The sequence below is a fragment of the Pteropus medius genome, unplaced genomic scaffold (genome assembly GCF_902729225.1).
Source record: "Pteropus medius unplaced genomic scaffold, Ma_sr-lr_union100, whole genome shotgun sequence".
Classification (NCBI taxonomy): domain Eukaryota; kingdom Metazoa; phylum Chordata; class Mammalia; order Chiroptera; family Pteropodidae; genus Pteropus; species Pteropus medius.
Window position 1 is genome coordinate 25,689,015 of NW_024344378.1, and position 24,231 is coordinate 25,713,245.

The 24,231-nt window shown below is 32.2% G+C and overlaps 1 protein-coding gene across 2 annotated transcripts in view; it reads right to left on the bottom strand.

The window, feature by feature from the left end:
* The window catches only part of EXOC6 (exocyst complex component 6), a 170,036-nt gene that overhangs the window by 34,655 nt on the left and 111,150 nt on the right, over positions 1 to 24,231 (bottom strand). For both annotated transcript variants that reach the window (XM_039871724.1, XM_039871722.1), the window contains exon 19: positions 9,007 to 9,148. In XM_039871724.1, coding sequence (XP_039727658.1) covers positions 9,007 to 9,148 — 142 coding nt within the window. The remainder of the gene's footprint in view (positions 1 to 9,006; positions 9,149 to 24,231) is intronic.

Consider the following 24,231-nt stretch of genomic DNA (forward strand, 5'->3'; position numbering starts at 1 on the left):
TAGGTTTCAATCTTTGAAGTTTTTAAAAATTTGAACACTAATTTTTTAGAATCCCTTTAAGTACTGTCTTCAGATTCCTCTTCGCTCATCCAGATTCTCATTTTTATATGATTTATCATATTCTGGGGTTTCTTTATTCTCTTCCCTTGATCATCCTTTTATTATCTTCACTTAATAACGCCTATTTCCTTCTTTTGATATCTCTGTCTTTGTCATTTAGCCATGCAATTAAGGGTATTTTTTAGAAACACATTGATCCTGGTCTTCCAATAAGATATTTAAAAGTAGTTTCCAGGCTTTCTAATGTTTTCTGTTTGTTCTGTTTTGTTTTTAAAGAAAGCTCATCTAAATCTTTGTTTTTTTTCTCCTAATGACTTTTTAAAAACAAAAAATAACTTCATAACATATTTATTTCTTATTTTCTGCTATATACAGAACTTAATCAATGATTCCATGTTTAAAAATACTCTAAAATAAAGACTAGAAAGAGAGGTATCTAATCTTACTGAGTAAGTCTTTTGTAACAATAGAGTAAAACTTTGCTATATTCCCTTAACTAGGAAGAAGACAAGTCTGAACTAATTTAGATAAAAATGAAAACAAAAAGTAATACATGTGTGTGAGTTGTGATTGTAATGAACAAAAAAAGTCTTCTAAATTGGAAATCTATGAAATTTAAGAGAATAAAGACCATCTCTAGGTAATTTATTTGTATATAATCAATTGTCCTAAAAAGTAGGAAAATAGGGTCTTTCTGCCCTCAGGAGCTGCATATAGGGTTTGGTACAGCGAGCAACAAAGATTGCTAAGAAGTCAGGCAACATAAGTACATATTCCAGCATGAAAATATAAAACTTGCCTTAAAATTAAATGCAGAAGGAATAAGTCCTTGAACAATTTAATCCTAGGCAGACAGTTATCTTTATTGTAAGGTAAAGAATGGGTATTATCTGGAAAACATTTACATAGGGTGGAAAGAACTGTCAGGGGGGAGGGGAAAGGGAAGAAGGAGTGTCCAAGGAGTCAAAAAAGACTGACAAAAGATTGAAAAAGAGGGTAGGGAGGCTAGACTAAAGTCTCAAGACTGTGGATGTCAAGGCAGGGGCATATAAAATAGAATAATTTTGTAACTAAATAAATGACTGAATATAAATGCAAAATAGTCAGCATAGTGAACAGATTTCTGATCATTCTTTTCCTGCTAGAACTGAAAACTTAAAGTAGCTCGTTAGAACTCAAATTTTTGGCTAGGCAAAGAAAGTATCCTATATTTACCAGATGTGTCATTAGAAGAGATGACTAAGAGCACCATCTAGTGGTATTTTTGGTGGTGAAGAAGAACTTCAAGGATCTTAGCATTTTTGGCCCTTAGACTTGCATTCTGTTATATGTAGTTGGCAGTAGTGGGATGCAAGCCTCTTGGACCCACCAACCCTCTTCATTCATCACCTTTCCTTTATATAAAGTAGTATCTAGTCCTCTTCCCTTTCTGGGAATTAAACATGGGCAAAGTAGTCTCAATTTGATACTTTAAATGCCATTAAAACCAGGAATAAATTCAGATAGTCAAATAGTATAATAGCATCCAGCTTACTTTTTAAAAAGACTTTTAAATATTCTTCTTATATTATCCATATGGTTTTCCCTGGATCCTTTTATTTTGGGATATGGGTCATTTTCAAGGCTAGAATTAGAGGCCTAATCAGAGGTCACTGTCACACACAAAAAAATCTATAAACTTCATCTTTTTTTTTTTTTGAGGTGTATTAAGCCTTTATCTAAAATGAATGAAGATCAAGGCCTTCATATCTAGAGATTCCCCAATTCCTCAATAACTCATCATTGAAACGGGTGCCAATACTCTTTCTTCAATCTGGAGCTTTCTAATGCCTATAGATTTAAGATGTTAAACTCTTAGGAGCCAATTACCTCATTTAGGTATTTCTATAAAATTCATGAAAAAATACATTCTAAATCTATTGTGGGTATTTCAAATTTGTCTGATTACCTGATGTTTTGGAAATATTCTGTATTTTGTTAGTGATGTGAAGAATTTCTGAGATACCGTTATAGGAACTTAAAAGAAGACATTTGATCTTTTCTACTACACAGCTGCATTTGTAAGGTACCTATATTGTGGCCCAATACATAACAGGTGTTTAATAAATATAAGAAATACACATACACAGATTTAGAACATCAGCTTCATGCCAAACTTGGCAAACGCTCCCTTATCTAGGAAGTGATTTCTCTGGAACTTAGAACTATAATAGGATCAAAGGTTCAGTGCTTCTTTCAGAGGGGCTACATCTGCAATTCCAAAGTATGTATTTCTTGATGACTTCCTAAATTCTCCAACCACACAGCTACAGTAGTATTATGTTTTTGGTCAAGTTAACCAAAAGTATCCATTCATTCATGCACAGATTCTACTTAATATTCTCAACCTATACTTTTATCTATATTAGGTCTGCTACTTATACTTTCTCACAGTACCATATAATTCTCTTTTACAGAATTTAACAATTTACAATTAAATTTATTAGTGTAGTTATTTAATGACTGTCTCCCTACTAGGCTTAAACCCCACAAGGGCTAGGACGTTTTCTGTTTTGTTTACTACTGTATCCCCTAAATGCCAAGCACATAGTAGATATGAAGGAATTAATTTATGAATGATTCCAAAGCCTCACATACTTCTTTGCCTTAAATTTTGCTGCTTCAGAATCTTAGAACTAAGGTATATCTTGGAAATTATCAATTCCAAATACCATATTTCAAGGAAAAATTGAGGCCTCTAAATTGTTGAATGCTTTGTCCAAAGCCATTTGCCCAATATACAGGCAGAGCCAGGACTGGAACCATGGTCTCAACTTCCTGACGTGTACTCAGACTATCCGAAGACTGATTTGAAAGCACTGTTTTAAAAAAGTTCTATATAAGTTCATATGATTCCACATTCCTAAACTCAGACATTCAATCAAGTTTGACCTAGTATAGGTTTAAAAAAAAAAAAAATAGAAAAAGATCCAAAGAAAACTGACCAAAAGAGAAGCAAAAATAATCCCATAAGAAAACATTAAAGAAACTATGACAGTTTAGCTCAAAACAGATGAAATTTAAGGATCATTTAAACATAGTCATCAATGTAAAGAAATTTTATAAATGATTGGTTATGTCTATATCAAGAAGTTAAAAGGGTTTTTAAGAACAACAGTATCAACTGGCCTTTACTTTTTGATAGAAAAGGCAGAACTCTGGAAGAAACAAATGTAGATTATAGAGACTTCCTGATTTGTTACTTTGCTCATTTATTTAACAAATACACTATGAGCATAGAATTTTGCGGGTGCCTAAAATTATAAATTCTATGTTGAATTTAACTGTCTACTCTGGATGGTTACATCTCATCTATCCTTCTTCTCCCTTTTTCTCTCTCTCTTCACACTTCACCTCTCTAGGCCTCTTCCACTGTGATTCTCTGACTCGAACCATCTTAATCATATCAACTTTACCTTTACTTACTCACTAATTTTATGTATTCCCTTCTCCGAAATGTTTGGAATTCATCTTATTGTCTTCATTTCCACTGCATGAAGTCAAGATATTTTAATCCTTCACATGAAAAAGTTCGATAGTTTTTAACACAGATTTTGCTACTTTCTGTATCTCCCTCCTTTCATTTCAATTTCCACAAGACAGAGTTAACCTTCTTCTATGATAGAGATTTCATCATGTAATGGTCTCAATTAAAAAGCTTCAGTGGATCTCTATTGCATATTAAATAAAGTCCAAGCATTCCAGAGTCTTTTTTCAAAAATATCTTTTAAAACTTTCATCATGCATCTTGTAGTCTAGTCACACAAAACTAAAGATTTCCTAAGCATTCTATCATTGCAGTACTTTTGCCTATGCCATTCCCTGTTTTCAGAATGTCCTTCCAGCTTTAGATGCAATCTTACTTATCCCAGCTCAAATTTCACTTCTATTATAGTCAATCTTTCAACACCATGGCACATAGAATTAATTGCTCCCTCTCTATAAGTAATATATATTTCTATAAAAAATTTGTTATGCTCTATTATGGTTATTTACATCTGTCTCCTCCTCAACCAAATAGATTGAGATCTTTGAAGTCTGATTTATCTTTGATTTCCCAGTACATAACAGGTAATAGGTTCTCATTAAACATTTGAATAAATGAATCTTCCTATAAATCAGTTGACTTTACATGGAAAATAATTCAGTTACAGACTGAAATTTTAGTTCAAGTTACTTAAACTCACAACTATGTGTGCCACAAGGAATACCAGAGAAAAGGGCACCAACATATTGTTTGAAAAAACAAGTGAGCACATAGATGGGTCAGTGCTAATTTTTCATCACCAGAAAAATAAAATAAGACAAACGAAAACTAAAAGCATATTGCTGAATGATATGAGGAACTAAATTATTTCTGACTTCCCATCTCTGCAACTTCAGCTAGATGTGCTATCTGTTTCTATCTGTGAACTGACATTCTGTGGCCTGGGAAATACATGTATAATGTTTTTACAAAGTAAAAAGAAGGAAAAAGAAACTTTCTGCTTTCTAGTCAAACCAAATAAAAGGAAAATCTAACTCAGAATAAAAGCCATTCTTGATGCTTTTATTTCATATTCACCTTCAACTGCTTAAATTCTTTGACTTAAGCCTTTCTAGAGTTGTCCAGAATCTTTGGTAGATCATGATCTCTAGTTCTTGATCTCTGCCACCCAACTTCCCTGGACTCTAGATCTCTTGCTAGAGTAAAACAGACTAGTAGGATTTTATGTTAATCCCAAGAACCAGTCACAGACTTTTAAGTAATGGTTTCTAAGCCTCTTGAGGAGAAAGTAATTACTATGAGTCGATATGGGTTTATAAAGAATCAGAGCAATATAATTTTCTTCTTTGGAAGAGTAATTACACTGGTAGATGAGGAAAATTCAATGGTCATTATTATCCATATATGCCAGTAAGGCATCTAACAAAGTTGCTTATAACTGAGCAAAATTGTGAATTAAGATTCATTTAGGGAATTAGTAACTGGCTAAAAAAACTTAAGATACTCATAAAATTCTGAACAATGGATCTAAATCCATATGAAGGAGAAGTTTAGGTAATGTTGTGGTTCTCAAACTTTACTGTGCATGAGAATCACCTGGAGGGCCTTCTGAAAGAGAAACTGCTAGGTCCTGGGCCGAGTTCCCAATTTAGCAGGTGGGGCTTAAGAATGTGCATTTCTAACAAATTTTCAGGTAATACTGCTGCTGCTCATCTGGGGACCACGTTTTGAGGACCACTGATATACTGTATCTCAGGTTACAGACATCAGGTTTTGTTCAACATTTTGCTAACGACCTTGTTAAATATGTAAAAAGTGTGATTATAAATCTGCAGATGATGTTAAATTGTGATATAAAAAGATCTCAATAGGCTAGTTATGTGACAAATCTTAAAATAAAATTTAATAGGGATAATCTTAAAATTCTAAAACAAAAAGTAATATACAAGTATAGGATAAAAAAAGAACCAGAGCTTAACAATAATAAAAAAAAAAAAGTAAGATACAGAGATTTTAGAACATTATGGTTTTAATGATTCGAGAGTATACTCTGGCAACCAAAAAAGGTAATAACAGTTTGGGCTTTACAAATAAAATATAGAATATGGAAGAATAGTATTTGATAGTCCAATTACATATTACACTGGTCCCTGCACACCGAAGTATCTCTGTATTCAACTCTGGGTATCAGACATTAAACAGAAGGTAGTCAAACCAGTTGTTCAGAATTTTGGATCTAAAATCATACCACATAAGAACAGTAAGAGGAATTGTTGATTTCCATCCTTCAGAAGATTCACAAGGCTATAAGAGCAGTTTTCATATAATTGACTTATGGATGAGGATTTGGTTTTTTCTCTATAAAGAACTGACAAATTATAGTTATCAGACTGCTTACTACACATGGCTGTCCAGCTAAGGAGAGGAGGGGGAAAAGGAGGGCTGAAATCTAGCTCACATTTCACTTGATAAGATATGCCTTTGTGGGGAAAATGGGTAAACCTTTTCTAATTTATATAAAGGGGATAACTCTGAAGAACCTTTTCCTTTTAGTGGTGATACATTTTCTAATTTGCACAAAGGAACAATATGGATTTGTGGTAACTCTAGCCTTAAGGTAGAATCAGGTCCATCAAGAGAAGTTTAGAGAAAGTGATTTCAGCTCGATGTAAGAAATAAGTAAGAGTGATGTATTATATGGAAACACATCTTCTACAGAGTAGTTAATCCCCAAAATTGGATGTTCGAGAATAGCTGGACAACAACTTGGCAGGGTTATTTTGCAGAGGATTTCAAAGTAGACAGAAGAGTGTGTGTGTGTGTGTGTGTGTGTGTGTGTGTGTGCGCGCGCGCGCGCGCATGCACACGTATCACCAGGTGGGTGGTGAAACTCAATGATCTTTTAGCTTCTGGAATTCTACATCGTAACTACCTGCTTATCTTCTCCATATATCCCTATTGATTCCTATGGATTCCAGATCCCTTCTCTTCACAAATTTACCATGCATTCTGGTCTTCCTCCTACCTAGACAAATTCTTCTTCCTATCTCCCTTTCTTCTTCTTTCCCTGCCCCAATATGTAGAAAGCATATATACTGCATTAATATTAATAAAGTAAGCTTTATGTTTTTTTAGAATTGTTTTTTCTATATTTAAAAAAACAAAAACAAAACTTAAAGAGGATTAAAACTTAAAATTCTTTTTAATTACTCATTAGAAAAAGCTAAGTTTCATTTTTAAGTGATGTATTAATCATTAAAAGTCATGAGTTGGAGGGTAGATGATCTTTTTACACCAGAAAGATAGTGGAATAAACATGAAAGATGTAATGTTGATGCATGATACTGTATTAAGTAATACATGATATTAAGCATTAAGGAGCAGAGCCATAGGCACAATCTTAAAAGTAGCTGAGTTATTGTCTGTGGTTTGTTTTTGAGTCCTGGTCTCTCCCTTTCCATATATATAGTGTCAGAACCGTGGTCCCCATCAGGGTAGGACTTATCTCTCTAGTACCTGACCTCAGGCTTCCTTAACTGAGTTACGCCTCGTTATTTAGAACCTTTCCTGGTCTCTCTTCCAAGAGGTTAATCCTTTAAGAAAACACAAGCATTTGAAAAGAAGACTTCAGTAACTAAAGATAGAAGCTGTCTTATGGTAGGAGGGAGAGGCAAAGATTTTTAGCCTCACTATACTAAGAGAAATGCACATAAAAACTAAAGATTTTTAGTTTTTATGTGCATTTCTCTTAGTATAGTGAGGCTAGCTCTTCACAGAGAGAGGTAAGAGAACAGAGAGAAGATCTAGATACCTAAAGTTGCCTAACCAAAAAGTAATTTCCATTTTTGAACAAAAAATCTAATTGAGAAGACGTATCACCTAACCAAAGTTGCCTAACCAAAAAGTAATTTCCATTTTTGAACAAAAAATCTAATTGAGAAGACACAACCAAATGCCAATAAACAGTCAATCCCCTAATTATCTGAATCCACATTAAAGATGTAATAATAGAAAATGGCTTTACCAATATTTCTGTAAGATGTTTATAAAAGCAATGCCATACAGGAATGATCTTATAGAACAAATTTTAAAGAACTTGAAGAAATCAGTTTCAAATCATTTGTAGAATAGAATAACAATTTGAGCTTGGAAACTTGTAAAAGAAAAAAAGGACATTTTCTTGTAAATGTTTTTGTAAATACAAAATAAATGCCATTTTGTAAATATTAGTTTTTATTTTGAGAAAGAAATAAAATGAAGGTTTTCTAATTACAGATAATTAGAAAAGCTTTCTAGGAAAGAAAATATATCTTCCTCTTTCCTAGAGGAAAACTATCTTTTGCTTTGTAGATAAGTATTTCTCTTTTTTTGAAGGAAACAGGGTTTTAAAAACTTTGGATTAATTTTTTTGTGCATAATAATTGATTCTGATCAAAGAACTGACATAATTATTCTTTTTAATATCAATTATATTTTCTTTTTCTAGAAGAATGTCTTATACACAGTGGGCAAACAAATATTTGATATTTGGGGGAAAAAAATCTGTCACTCTTGCTTCAGTTGCAAGCTGCTGACATTTAATTTTTTAAATGTCTTTTACATAGAATTTATTATTGCAAAATTTGCCTCAGACAAATATTTTATAATCCTTCTTGTATCCCACTGATTTTCAATTTATTAACAGAGGTGCCTGACTGAATTGTCAACCAGGGATTTTCATCATTTAATCGGTGGTATGCTGTTTATCTGAAAGTGCTTAAAAATTGCTCTGTATGCTCATGTCCTGTATTTAAAGAGTCACAATTTAAGGCTGATAAAACCCACATTCAGAAGCACATATAACAAGGCTACTATCCAAATATCACATCTAGTTTTGAGGCTGAATGGCAAATGTCAACATTAGATTATAGAATCTGCTAACCTTATCACCTAAAGAAAATAAAGTGAAAACAATGGCAAAGGTAAAGGCTTAAGAAATTCTTTGGGGAAGAGAACAAAAAATTTAGAATATAAAAAAAGAAGCTTCATTTGGAATGCAGGGTTCTAAGATCATCCTTCTAGCAAATATCTAAAAAGTTACTTACAGGGAAAGTAAGAATGATTTCATTTATGACAAACATTTGGGGAGTGCTGGCAAGAAGGCAAGAGTGACCAGAAGAAGAAATAAGGGGGAAAATGAGCCATCTTTTTAATGATCCCGGTCTAGACTGCCACTTCAGTGCCTCCCTAGAGGCCCTAAATGTGAAGCTGAGATATTCGTCTCTTCCTGGAAGAAAGTTGCTTCTAAGGCTGCTGAAAGTTTAGCTCAATCAGGCCTCTTCCCCCCTTTCTTAACTGTCCTACTACATGCCTTTTTTTCCCCATATAATTTAAATATAGATTCCTAAAAATGCATGAGATTTAACCAACAAGGTACTTACATTCACACTGTATGACATCTAAGTTAAACTGCTGAACGGCTCCCATGCTTATCTGTTTTAACTCATTGTCCAGTAACATCTGCATTAAGGATGTTGACAGATGCTGGCAGGCAGACATGCAAGCAGTCTGGGCAACTTTCCCCTGTTTAAAACAAATATCCAAACCAAAAAATAAATAAACAAAGAAACAAACACAGAAATACTTCACAGAGTATCAGAAAAATTACACACACACACACAAACCTGGCAATCTTTTGTTGCTTTTGGGGGGGGTAAAGTGGTAATTATTGGCCTTTCTGTTTTTGTAATCCGAGTAGCTATAAACTTTTAGCATAGGAATTAAAATTAATATTCTTGTTCACTTGTCCCTCTCAGGACATAAGTATCATTAAAACTCTAAGTGCACACAGGAAAATTAAAATACAAATAAAAAGGTTAATTATTTCACAACTCTAGAAATGTCTCAAGTATTTTAAAAAGCACACATTAAAATATGACATTCATGACATAAAATAACTCATATAGACAGGAAATTTTATTCACATAATATTCTTTAAGTTCTCTTTTACATAATTAACCAAGCCAGAATCAAAATGTTAATAAACAGTGCAATTTATTATCATTTAAACTGTACCTAAAATTCAAAATAAATTGAGTCATACTTCTTACTTCTAATCAGAACATTGGTTTGTAGCATAGCTTTAATTAGCAAGGGAAAAAAAGGCTTTCTTGCCAATATGACTTCAAAATCATCTATAGATTTACATTTAGGTTTAAAAAGTAAGTTTCAAAATCATATAATTTGGAAATATGTAGTTAAGTAAACTACAAGTACTTGTGGTTTTCTTTCACTATACATATATTAGAAAATATATTCTACTATAATAAGCTCCTAAAACACTATATAAACTTTCACTGATAGCCTTAATTAAGGCTATAGTTTCTCAATAATGATAAAAATGATAACTTTAAATGTTTAGCATTAGATTACATAGCTGAATCACAATACAATATCACTTTTAGTATAAATTGTTTCCTCAAACAGGTTTTTTTATTTCAACTAGAAGTTTAAAATAATATAAAAACTCTTTTAAAAAAGTTTTCCAGTAAAATACTGCTTCTAAGATGGCTATCTCTAACCTACCATTATGTAATAGGATTCAGAGATCATGAACATGGTTAGAAATAATGACTTTTGAAAAATGTGTCGTTTTGCTTCATTTGCATTAACCCAATTTTTATTAACCCAATGATTTTTGATAATTGTTTTTTTTCCTACTTATCACAAAGGCCAAGAAAGCTACAAAATAATGAAAAATATCTCGCAAACATAAATTCTACATATATTGGTATAAAAATGTTTAGAGTTGATGTGTTAAAAAAGTATGAAAGAACATAAATATTTTCATAATATTTACTAGAACTACACTTGTTCTTTAAATTATACATTTAAAGTTAGACTAGAAATAAGCAACCTTTATGAATGAGTCTTTAGCATTTAGACATTATGCACAGTGAAAAACTGCATATGCAAAATGGAATGTCAATTTCTCAATCAAAATCTTTAGAGATAAAAGCCGATGCAAACAATATATTTGACAGATACTGATGAACTGCCAAAAAGGAATGTAACAAGCAATGCAAAACCCAGCATGCTTCAAGATTCCCCAAACTCAAGAGGAATTAGTCTGGGAGACATGCAGCTTCATTACCCAAGTAGAATAATATCAATATGAATGGGGCGGGGGGGGAAAGCAGAAAAAGGAGAAATCAATGGCATGTAATTTAATTACAATGTAATAGGCTTGAGACTTCTTAATGGAAATGTCATTTTGACCTAATGGAACTAGTGCATTTTGGTTTAATGTACTTCTCTATCCAATCAGCTCCATATCCTACTTATGTTGCCACTATAATATACTAACTACAAAATCAGATTAATAAGTTGCCAAAACAAAATTACTATTATAGTCATTTCATAAACAAACACACTGCACAATATCAATGGTCTTATTTTAAGGTGATCTCTAAGATTTAACATGGATTTATATGCTGTAAATTACTATGTAGCAATAATACTGTAGCCAAAAATAATGATGAGTATAAAAATACAGACTATTCCATAAACCTGCTGGAAACAGGTAATGAAAACACAAATATACAGGAGCTCACGTGCACACATCCATACACACAGACACACACATGAATTTAGTTTTTTGTTTAAATCACATATGTAATAATAAAATGCTAATACTAAATTTCTTTTTCTTATGCATATTAAATATAGCCTTATTGCTCTCAAGGACATAAGTTTAAAATACTTGTAAAATATTTTATAAATCTTCAAATGAAATAAATTCTTTTTATATCTCAAAACTGAAGTAAGTATCAAAGGTTCAGATTCTTAAATTTTTAAAGTTATAGTTTATAAAATTATACATGTTTTTAAATGTAGACTTTCTAACTATAAAATGTACACAAATATTCTTAAATTTAACCTACTACTTATTTTTAGAAAGAAATAATAATATATCATTTTTTAGAATAAAAATAACCTAAGTACTTCTACAATTATCTTAAAAACTAGATTTTCTTCACTAGAGATACTCTGGACTTTAACATTTTAACAAACAAAGCCAAAATAATTAAACAAAGTGAGAAAAGACAGCATATTTAATAAATTTCAAGCACCTAGAAATTTCTGCTGCCCTCAACTGAAAAATTGCAACTATTAACATTTTCTTTCCCCTTAACACCACAAAGTTCAATAAATAAGTAAAAACACCTGCCAAACTTTTAAAGGTAACTACTTTAACATTTTGCTGAAAAACAACTTGCAAAGAGAGAACACCCTTAGACAAACTTCTTATATTTCAAAGGAACTTGTAAAAGAGAATCTGCTGACATATTAGATCCTTTTTGCATTACCCAAAAGCTTTTCTTCTAAGAACAATTGTGGTAAAGAGACATTTGGCTCCTAGGAAATTCCCAAAGGGTCAACCATATGCATCCTTCCATGGCACCTTCACAGTATTGCTTTCTAGATCCATGTCTCAAAAGCAGCTTTCATCATTTACTTGTGTGTCAGTCAATATGATTTATGGACTGCATTCAACAAAGTCAAAGCATATAGAATGAGAAATATGACTACAATCTGCTAATTTGTTTTGTATTGAGCCACTTAAGAGTCAAAGACCTGATGTCAGACCCAGACCAGCAACACAATTAACCAGTCGGTGACAGATTCATCCATCCTCCCTGCCAGGCTATGCCAATCAAAGACAGCATAAGGCGACATTTGGTGAAATCAGTAAGAAAACTCATTCTCTAAGTAACCTATGTGAGATCTTGATTGACACTTTTTGAATTTAGTTTGTGGAACACAGACACTCTTTACCAATAGTCCCTCACTGCAAGCTGTGAAATAAGGCTTTTAATGCCAATCACTGGAACAATAAACCACCAACCACCAACCCTCGATTTAAAAAGAATCAAGAAAACACATCTGTTTGTATGTCGTGCCAAATTTCCAAAATAATTTACTATTATAGATTAGGCTAAGATACTCTATTTCCTTTGAAACATCATAAAATGACATGGTAACAAAAATATAACCCATTTTATTAGATTATAATTCAAAACTATTTTGGTTTCAAAGTAATGTTTTGATATATCTACTCTAATATAATAGTAAGAGAAATGTAGAATGCTTAAAAACTAATTTGACACATTTAAATTTTCATTTGAAGTTTTCATTTGTCTCACCATTCTCTTATTTCAAAGATCTAATAAAAAAAAAAGGCGGGTTTGATTTCAACAGTAATTATTTGAAAGCAATGCTGCTTTCATTCTCTCAAGTACATTTAACATAAAAATATGCTTTTGAAATCACAACCATTCTTTCTGTATTCGTCTACCTTCCTTAATGATCCCAAGAGAGCCCACTTTCCTTTATTTCTATCCCCAGAAAAGGTCGACTTTGCACAATAAACGACTTTTTTATTTAAGTAAAAAGGAATATGTATACTCAGAAATACTGTGTTGTATTTATTATTCTTTAAATTGACAGCAGGTTTTGTTTTAAAAAGTGATGTCATTCTTGCCAGAAAAAAGTGAAAACTGAAATAAAATTGTGGTCAATTTGAAATTTAAATCTAACATTGGTAAGTAAATTAATTAATTTTGATTCTGTATGGCTGTTTAAAGTTATTTAAGTTATTACTTTTTTTAAGTTAACTTAAAGCAGTAGAACGTTGCTATAGATTTCAAACTCACTGCCTCTTGGTTTGCTATATAAATTTCAGTTATGAGACTGTGAAACAGTCTCTTCAGAGAGAAGGCAAATGAGGAAGGAAAGTATTTTAATGACTCAGACTCCTAAAGAACCACAATTTATATCCTCTGAAAACATACAGACCAAAAGAGTGAGGACTTTCATCAAAGGTGGAGTAAACACTAAAATTAGATATAAATTCTCAATTGAAATAGAAAAAAAGATGCCTAGTTAAAAAGTAGACATTTTAATTTAAGAAATTTATTATTCTTCCTTCTATTTTACAGAAGAACCACTGAAGTTTTACTATATGAAACTACATCTTGCTCTAATGTTAAGAATGTTATTAAATCAGGAAAAAAACATATCTAAAACATTTGTATAAAATGTGAAAATTGCCCCAAGATTTTTTTAAAATACACAAAGATTCCTCTATCTAATAAGATAGATCTTAATCATTTTTTAGCTGAACACTTTGTATAACACTGAAACGTATAACACTGAAATGTCTCAGATTCCCAATAGAGAATGGATGAGTTATAAGTAAGGTTTAAATATCAAGATGAATTCCTTTAGTGAGTTTTAATAATAACTTTAACACCATCTTGAAGACAGATTTTTGAGATTATGCCAAAAACATTCATAGGCCTATCAAAATATACTCACTCGTAACACCCTCAACATTCTCCACTTCTATATTCCTCTGATACTCTTTCTGTCCCCATCTAATTAGCTCTAGCCTTAAAAGAACTCGTTATCACATTAGTTAACCACAATCCCCAAGGTCAATTATGAATTTCCATTCTCCCTTTTTAGGCTTTCTCCAATAATTCCTAATCATAAGGATATGAGATAACATAAATGCTTGCTCTTGGGACTAACAGACATGGAAGGACGGGGACACACACACATACACACATGGATTAAATAGAACACAATTATCTTAAAGTTGGGGGAAAAATATTCTCCAAGCTGGGAAAGCTTCAGGACTCCCGTAATATTGGTATATTTCTATTTCACTCAAAACTTTCTTATCCCAACCAAAGGGCTCGACAAATTTTGGTGGCCTTTTTCTTTTTTTTAAACAATCTTTTGAACATGGCCTTAGATGATGTATGATACCAGGTTTTTAGCTTTCTGCAAGCTATCATTGTTGCTGTCGCAAGAGCTGCATGACCATCATCAAATTAATTTTAACAGGCAGAAGGAGAATGCTAGGACAAGCAAAGCAGTAAAAGTCTAGAAGAGGTCAAGGTTTTGCAGAAATGCTTCTGCTTCTAAGCTACTCATAGTATCGGAAATCTAGATAAAATGCTGAAAGCTGCACTTTTACACAGAGTAGCAGGAAAAAGAATTCTAACTTCTTGGGAGCTGACAAAGATTATTCCTAACTCTTAAATCTACTTGGTAACAGCAAATTGGGCAGTCAGGCAGGCATGTGTTTAAACTGGGAATTGGTAAAATATTAAGGCCCTATAACTTCTCTCACTTGGCAAATGTAAGAAAAGCAAGGGAAGTTAAAGATGAGCTGTAATTTTCTGTGTGGTGACTACATACAAAGGCCAAGCCACAGAATTAAGACTGAAAAACTGAAGCATCCCAGGAATTGTTATTAAAGCAACAGCTCTGTGACAGTAGTCATCCTCATTGCTTTATATAAGCATTCGGCTCAGAGTATCAAGACTATATAATCATTAAAATGTACTATTTCACAAACCCATATGACTTAAAATTTGCAAAGAAGTTGCCAGAATCACTAATAGGTAAGACAATATAAGTGGTTTCCACATGATCATTAGTAAAATGTACAAATGCCACCCAAGCTAACCAACTCTATCTTAATATATATAAATGCGTGGCTGATATAGTGTGTGTATACACACATATAAATATAGCACAAAGTAGGCCTTGGTCATTCAAGGATTTATATTTAGGTGTCAACATTTTATAGAATGACTGAGAGTCCAGTAGAAGTAGGGCTTCATTTGCTGAGAGATGCACACTTGATTAACGTGCTCTGTGAAATGGGTATGGGGTGGGTGGAGAATCACTCGGAGACTGAATGCAAAGTCCCAACCTCCCCAACTCATTGTGGCTTGACTGCTTCTGTTACTTGACATGGATAAAGTAACTCTTATTAAGATTTATAGTTTTCATTTATATTTTATAGCATTTTCTGAAAGAAATTACATGACACGGCAGTATTCTCAAATTTGGGAAAACTCAGAGTTTTGGGGTATATTCACACAGAATATCAAGGGCTTTCTGAACAGACAATTTCACTGGACTAAATCCTAGATTATAGGAATAGGATTGGGTAGATACTATTAGTCACTTCCAGCTGACGTAGTACTTGGGATGAGATTTTTAAAAAAATAAGGGAAATGTATCAAATGAAGGGAAGATATACATTAAAACAAAACAAAATCTATACAAAGTGGGAGGGAGAGATCAAGGTAAGTTATTTACTTACCATTTTTTTCTAGCAACAACCTTGCAAATGATATTCAACAACACTGAGAGTGAAGAACAAGTCCTTACAGACATCTACAGTAGGCCTTTGCCAACTGCTCTCCTCTTGCTTCCAAAGAACTGACAGGCTTTTAATCTCAATGCTACTTTCTATCATACTAATTTCCGTAAGAGGTAGAAGGATTTAAAAAAACATGATGGCTTTCCTACAATATCTAAAGTCTGAATGAAAAAAAGTGATTAAAATGTTGCTCATCTTCTAAATTCCTCTCCTATATGTAATATTCATCAGAATGTGCTCCTTTGCTGGGACTTTACAAAGTCCAATCTCTTTACTTTTTGTATTACAGCATTTTGCATAATTTTTTTTATAAGTATATATCAGCATCTTGGCCTGCTGCATTTTCTGTTCTCTCTACCCGATCTGCAAACATTCTGTAATTATGAATGTACCAAGGCTATTCCACCTCTCCCATCAGTTCATCCTTTTCTGTTACCATTTGCTCCATACAAGAGAAGAGAAAAAATGGTTCTTTGGCATCACCGGATCATGGTTTGCATAAAAGACTTCCGACTCCAACATCTTTTCCTACTGACTTTTTTTCTCCTCAGGGGATCTGACCACCTTTTTGGCTGTCTTTATTCGTTCATAATAAAACACAATGCCAATTCAAATAATCTCTTATTCACACATTTTAACTCCTTTTTGTCTTCCCCAATGTCAACTTTTGCCCATTTAACCTGGGCGGGAGGGGGGGTGTATTTTTTATTTTTTTCTCTCTATTGTGGAACACAGTTTAAAGGGAAGATAGCATTTGCATTCCTAGAACTTTGCCATTCCTATCTGCAAAAACCCAAGTAACTTTCTAAACATGAATTCTGTTGCCATCTAGCAGTAAAACTGCCAGATCGTGCATTTTCATTTGTTTCTAGTACTTAATCTTCCTGTTCAAAATGGTACTTTGCTCATAAAGCCTGTATCAATGATCTTGTCTATTTTGTCTATAGCTGTTAAAGAATAAAGTTACAGGACACTTTAAGTGTGCATATGTATGAATGTACACTTATACTGTATCTATATATGTATTTAGTCTATAGGCTCAGAAGAGTCCATTTAAATTATTTCCATTTACATCTCCATGATCTGTTACTCACAGATCAGGTCTCATAGTTCTCTCCTAATCCACTGGCTTCCTACTAAAACTCTTATGCTGTTTCCTCCTAAAAACATCTATTACTACTACTTTTTCCAACTATGCTCTGATTAAGAGCAATTCAAAATACTGTTTTCTACAATCTTTGACAGCAGGGAAATATTTAAGTATGCTTTGCTATATACACACATAAGACTTACAATTTATGAAATTAAATTTCTCACCAATATTTTTCACAGCTAATAGAGACATCAACTTAATAAATACCTAAAAGAATTAAAACTGTAAGATTCATGTATGTTCATTTTCACCTAAAAAGCAAGATTGTCCTTTTGCAATTAACTTTTAGTAGTGAAAATCACTTGTTTTATTTCATTAAGAAAAAATATAAATTCTGTGGCTTTGACCATTTTCAACTTTCTCATTTACATTCTCTCTCAAACTTCTTTAATTCTATCTGATGCACTGTCAATGGTTTGTTCTTGTTGATTTTTGTGTACTTGGAACCAACTTATTATGAAACTATGGAAATGGATATCAAAACATGTCACAAATACCTCATTTATCATCACAGAAAGAACTACCTCATACAAAATAACTTTTTCAAAACACTGGACATGCAAGTGCCAAACCTTTTAAAATTTCTCATACAAAACTAAAAATTGATGCCCAAATCTAACTTTGCTTTCTTAAATGGAGGACAAGAAACAATTTAAACTTTTTGGAGATAGCAAGGTTAGTGTCACTTCTGAATATCACTTCTGTATTTTGAATATGTATATGGGTTTATCTGCAGGAAACCTGCCAGCAAGCTTAATAAGTACTTAAGAATTACTATATTAAATGAGTAAAAAGGTCAAGTGAAAGCCTGTGAATCTTTTCAACGGGACAAGTTGTCGTTAGTGCCATAAATCTGCAGTTATTTTGGTGCTGTCAGGTCTTTTATTGTTTTAATCACTACTCAATTTATAGTTACATATAGAGAGTTGTGGTTTGTATTATAATATTATTCTTTCATGGAGGTATGCATGAAAGGATAAACATACAAATATTTATAATCAGTATTGATCTCATCTTTACTAAATAACTTTCATATAGACATTTTCTAAATTTATGTCTGTAAATAACAGACTGCAAACTTTCTCTTCAAAACTGGAAAGTATTCTGTATTTGAAAAATTTCTTGATTCAAAAATTTTGATTTGTGCAGTATACCTTTTATATTCTTCATATATATAAGAAAATAACTTTTGTATAGTCCATTTCTTCACTATTTCTCTCATATTAACTTACAAAATACTTATCAAGCACTTATTCTGTTTAAGACATTGTTTAAGTGCTATAGTATAGAAGATAAATGATGAGTAGATATAGTTCCTGACATAAAACAATTAAATTATAATAGGAGAAAGGAGGCAAGTCTACAAACAACTCCAATACAAACAAAATAGAAATAAAACTGTAAATGTGGGACAAAGTATCCACATACAGTTAAGTGGAATTAGTAAATGCTTCATGAAAGAGGAGGTAGCACTAAAAATGGTTTTTGGAAGAAATATGGGATTTTTACAGTTATATATGAAGCCAAGGTAAAAAATGGAAGATAGACAGATCCAGGGCACAATGAATTTTCTACTTTGGATGCCCATGGTCAGAAATGTATCTGAAAAGAGGCTGAAATAATTTTTTTTTGTTAGCCTGTGGGAGCATTACTTAATTAGCAAGAGACCCTGAATTTTCTGAATAGGTAAATAGGATTAGAATGTGCTTTAAAAAGAATAATCATCACTGGTATGTGGTAGGATGCACTAAAGTAAGGAGAAAATACTGGAAGAATCTAATTAGAAGACAATTACCATATTCAAAAATTTTAAACTTCGATAATAGAAAGAACAGAAAAGGGAGGATATAAGTTACGGACATTTAAATTTCAAATACTAGATGAGATAATAAACTATGTATTATTTAAGTATTTTTCTTTTTAGAAAAAGATAGTTACTTAGAAACAAGAATTTAACCTTTTTATATTAGGTCAATAAAATTCAAAATCTACTTATTAATGAAAGTTGAACATTGGGTATAGCCTACACTGAAGGTGCCCCTCCATATGTAGGAAGTTGTCCTCTTCACTAAGCACATAGAATAAAGGAGAAAGCACTATCAGAAATGAAAGGAGGAGACAATCAACTAGCCAGGACGATCAACCTAATTAACCCTAGCAAGCAGTCTACTGGGAGCTGTGTTAGCCAGACAATTCATTCTTCTGGAAGACTGGACTATACTCTAGATAATCTCTAACTCCTTTCTAAATTTAACTTCTAATAAATTTTGTTTGGATTAATATAATTATCTCACTGCCACAGTTATTTATGGAATTCAGTGCAAAGTGAAAATGTGGGGGTTCTTGTTTAAAAAATATTAAAAATTTCAAGACAATAAGAGCACCAAATCACAGGTAGGACCCTTCTAAACTCAAGATCCCATATGACTGCACAGATCCGCACATCCATGAAGTAGGCCCTAAAGAGAGACCACAATCTCATGACTAGCTCCATACCTGCTCACTCTAAGGTGAATCCTAGGCAAAATGCCCCAAAATTTATATTAAAAAATCCCAGTCAGATTCCTTCTCAGGTGAAAAGTCTACCAAAAAATAGGGTATTTACACAGCAGTAAAGGAAACCCATATAAGCTCGCCAGGCCTTCTTTATTAAAAGAGAATAAGAAAAAAAAATCTACTTGAGGGTAACAGAAATAATTCAAGAAATAGGAAATACCTTTTAAAAAACCTCTAATACTCTGGGAGATTTGAAAGATAACATATCCATGTTTTTAAAAGAGAGAACAGTATTCTATGAAAAAAAAACACTTAAAAACAGAAGTGATTCTTTAGAAATTAAAAGTATAATTAATAAAATAGTCTATAGAAGGGCTGAAAATAAAATTGAGAAAATCTCCCAAAATGTAGAACAAAAAAGGTAAAGAAATAGGAAATGAAGGGAAGGATAAAAGATATAGAGGACCAATCTGGGAACCTTATCATCTAACTAATGAGAATCCAGGAAAGAGAGAACAGAAAAATGGAACAAAATTATCTTAAAAATAATAGAAGAGAACTTCTCTGTGCTGAATAAGGACACAAATTTTTTGGAAGGGGCCACTGAGTAAAGGGCTAATTGAATGAAATAAAAGCTCACATCACACATTCCCATGACATTTCAGAATGCTGAGGATTAAAAAACAGATCCTACCCATTTCCAACGATCATGGATGGACCTAGAGGGTATTATGCTGAGTGAAATAAGTCAGACAGATAAATACCATTAGATTTCACTTATATGTTCAATCTAAGGAACAAAAGGAACAAACTAAACAAAAACAGACACACACACAGAGGACAATCTGGTGATTGCCAGAGGGGAGGGGTGTTAGGTGAATAAGGTGAAGAAATGAAGTACAAATTAGTAGTTATAAAATAGTCACCCGACGTAGAGCACAGGGAATATAGTCAATAGTATTGTAATGGCTATGTATAGAACCAGATGGGTGATAGAGTAATCGGGGGATCACTCCATAAACTACATAAATGTATAACCAATGTGCTGTATACCTGAAACTAATATAAAATAAAATTTAAATTAAAAAAACCAAACTAAAAGTAACCAACATTATAAAAATAAACATTTTATGTTCTATTTAAAAAATTATAATAAGGCCCTAGTCACAGACAAAACAAAGTTTTCTCAGGAATTAGAAATACCTGTCATTTCCATTATGTTTTAAATAAATTACATATGGCTTAATGAAAAAAAAAAAGAAAAAAAACAGATCCTAAAAACTGGATGCTGGAAGACAATGGAGGAATGAAATGAAAATTATCAGAGAAAAAGCTATTCAATGCAGAATTACATAACTAGCTAAACTATTAAACATGAGACATAAGATATTTTCTGATATGCAAAGATTTAGTGTACTTTCCTTTTAGAAAGAAGTTATTGAGGCAGTTGAGCAAAACCAACCCGTAAAGTAATAAAAACAATGAAGAATCAAGGAAACAGTTCTCAACACAGAGAGCAGAAAAGGCAAGACCCAAGATAACAGTTATGCATAATCTAGCAATTCCACAGAGTGACTAGTACAAATTAGAGAGAAAGGCCTTTGAAGCCATCAGAAGACAGTATGAAGAACTAATAGAGTAAAGGGAAGGGAGGTGGATACCATTATCTTAAATAGAAGAGAATTAAGATACTGACTAGAGTAGAAGGAACCAAAAAATAGAAATATAACTATTTTACATAAAAAATAATAAAAGAAATAAATCATAATGTAACTAGGAGGAAAAGGGGGAAGGGAGAGATTGCTATGTGTGCCTTATTTTCATAGCAAAGAATCACTAGATAGTCTCTATTTTTTTCTTATTAAGATAACCACCAGAAGAAATGAAACATGGTGAACAACGGGTAGTCTGAGAGAGTGTAACTGGGGGTTGAGGAAAGGGCAGGGAGAGAGGCTATTTTCCATCTCAAACTCTTCTGGATTATTTGACTTATTACCATGTACATGTATTAACTGGAATAAAAGTAAATCAAAACAAAATCTTTATTTTAGGCTCTATGAAATAAAACAAACATGAGCAAATTAATCCAGAGGTTGAAAGATTTGTCTACTTTCACAGCACTGGTTAATTGGAAGAATAAAGCATAGACCTCAGCTCTCGAAATTTTTAACATAGTGCTGCTTCTTCAGAAAAAAATTCTTAAAAAGAGAATGATTTTAAAAGTTAAATATTATCTATTTCTGTCTAAACCATGTATCTTCATTTATTATTGAATATATATTTGACTCTCGCTTAAAGAAAGTATATGTTTTAAAATCATTTATGGAAATAAAAAAATGTATATTAAAATTTTAGTGGTACCAGATACATTCAGTAGGGAAAGAGACTATGCCTTAAGCATAAAAACTTTACAAAGGACAATAAATTAGCTCATCAATAAAACACTAACAGGCGAAAGCAAACAATTAAGCCAAGAGAAAAAACTCTAAAGATCAAATAACATTTAGGGCATATTTCCCTGTCTTTTAAGTAGTTTCTTCTATAGCATTTTAATTTGATGATTTAACATATAGTCTGATTTATTTACTGAGTTAATAAAAAGTAAATGATTTTTCTTTGACAATGTGATTTTAAAAACTGTGCTATATACTTAGTGCTGTGCTAGTAAATATTTAACAATAATTCTCTGAGGAAAAAAAGTCTTGATTTGTAAGATCTGCTGATTTCCATAGTCTAACTACTACTATGGCTATAAATGTTATGTCATTGAATGCACAGCTGAGATGAGATGTACCATTTTCTCTCAGTAGGAAGGCATCTGTAATCTTAGAGTAAAAGATATTGGGAGGAATAATCCTATTAATAGATGTTCTTTTTATGAACTGTTTTTTGAGCATCTGTTCTCTACAGCGAGATATACTTTTAACCAGATAATGATTTTCTTGAAAAATACTCAATTATATTAACATATAATTACAGAACCACATGCCAAAGATGAACTCGTTATTCCTAAACATTTTGTCTATTTTTTAAATTGTTCATCACCACTCCTATTAATGCAAAAAATTGAGTTAATTATATTTGAAAGAAAAAAGAAAACATCTCTCTGGGAAAAAAAGTTTTGATATTTAAAATTCAAACAGAAAGCAGATTAGTTTAAAAACCCTAGAGTAGCAGCAAATATAAGCACAGACAATTACTTTAAAGATAAAACAACAGTTTCTAGAAAGGAATAAATATGAGCACATTGATGATTCAAGATCTTCTATTTATTTCTACTATAAAAATAAACATTTGTTAATATAAACATTTGGATAAATTGAGTCCCTTTAGCAAATAAACGTGAAGAAATTAAAAAATCATTATCATTTACATGTACCCATTAGTGGTTGTAAATCAACAAAATATCTTTATTGAACCAAACACATGAGTAGCATTTATGAAGGAAGGAAATGTTAATTATTCTTTCCAGAAGCAGACCAGTGCTGGGTCTCTGGGCAGTACATTCACAGTAAAATGCTACTGAGGTCCATTTGGCAATCATGAAGAATTGGATAGGTTTGAGCTGCTCAACAATTTCTCCTATTTATATACACGTAAGTGGTGAATGAATCTTTAATGCTGTTTTAAATTACCCCAAAGAATGCTTATAAATTAAGATTAAAGTAAGTGTCCTAAATGCATAGAAAAAGATGACATAGAATATATGCCAAAATGTTAACAGTAGGTCATTCTTTGACAAAATAATTTTTATTTTCTTCTATACTTAGCTGTATTTTCTAATCGTTTGGAAAAAATTTTTAGAAACGAGGAGGGTCATTTACACATTTGAAAGAGTAAAATCTGCTGATTCCAAGAGTACTAATTTAGGGATAAAATAATATTTATTTCGTATACTATTCAGACTTCACTGACATTAGCTAGTTTTATAGTGAATATTTTTCACAATTAATAATTTTTTAAATAGCTGTACAGTGCAAAAGTATAGAATCCACAGCTAAATAGTGAGTTAAAATGTAGGCATAAATACATTAAAATGAAAATACATTAAAATGAAATTAATACTATAAACAGCCTTAAAACAATAACAGAGAAAAGACAAAACTAATATTTGTTAAGAGTGCCTACTTTATGCCATGCGCCCTGCCAGGCAACTTTTATACACATTCTTATAATTTCATCCTATGACAGTCCTATGGGAAAAATGGATTATGCCCATTTTGCAGAAGGTACGAGGCTCAGAGAGTTTAAGCAACTTGCCAGGATTCCAAAGACAGTAAATTACAAATCTAAGGTTCAAACCTAAGTCTTTCTAACTCTAGAGCCCATCCTATGCTCTCCTCACTTCAATGCCCTAGTCCCCATGAACAATAACATATAAATGTGTTTAGCTCTAACTGAGTAATAAAACACAAGTTCCGTGGGACAAATAAAACATTTAGCGAGGCAGCTTAACACTAGGGGTAATGGGGAAATACCTTATTATAAATACTGCCTATTTATCATTATTATAAATACTTCCTATTATTACTATAAATATTGCCTATTGATTATTATTATAAATACTGCTTATCATTATTATAAATACTGCCTATTTAGCTTGCTGCAAAGTCCTATGGCCAGTGGAGAGCCTGGCTTCTCTGCTAGAGCATAGCGAAATGCAGATGAATACGTTAGTTAAAATGGAAGCAAGAAAGTTCTTTACTTTTTCCATCCCCTGCATAGCTTGGCTGACTCTCTTAAGAGAAAAAGATGAGGGAAATAATATGC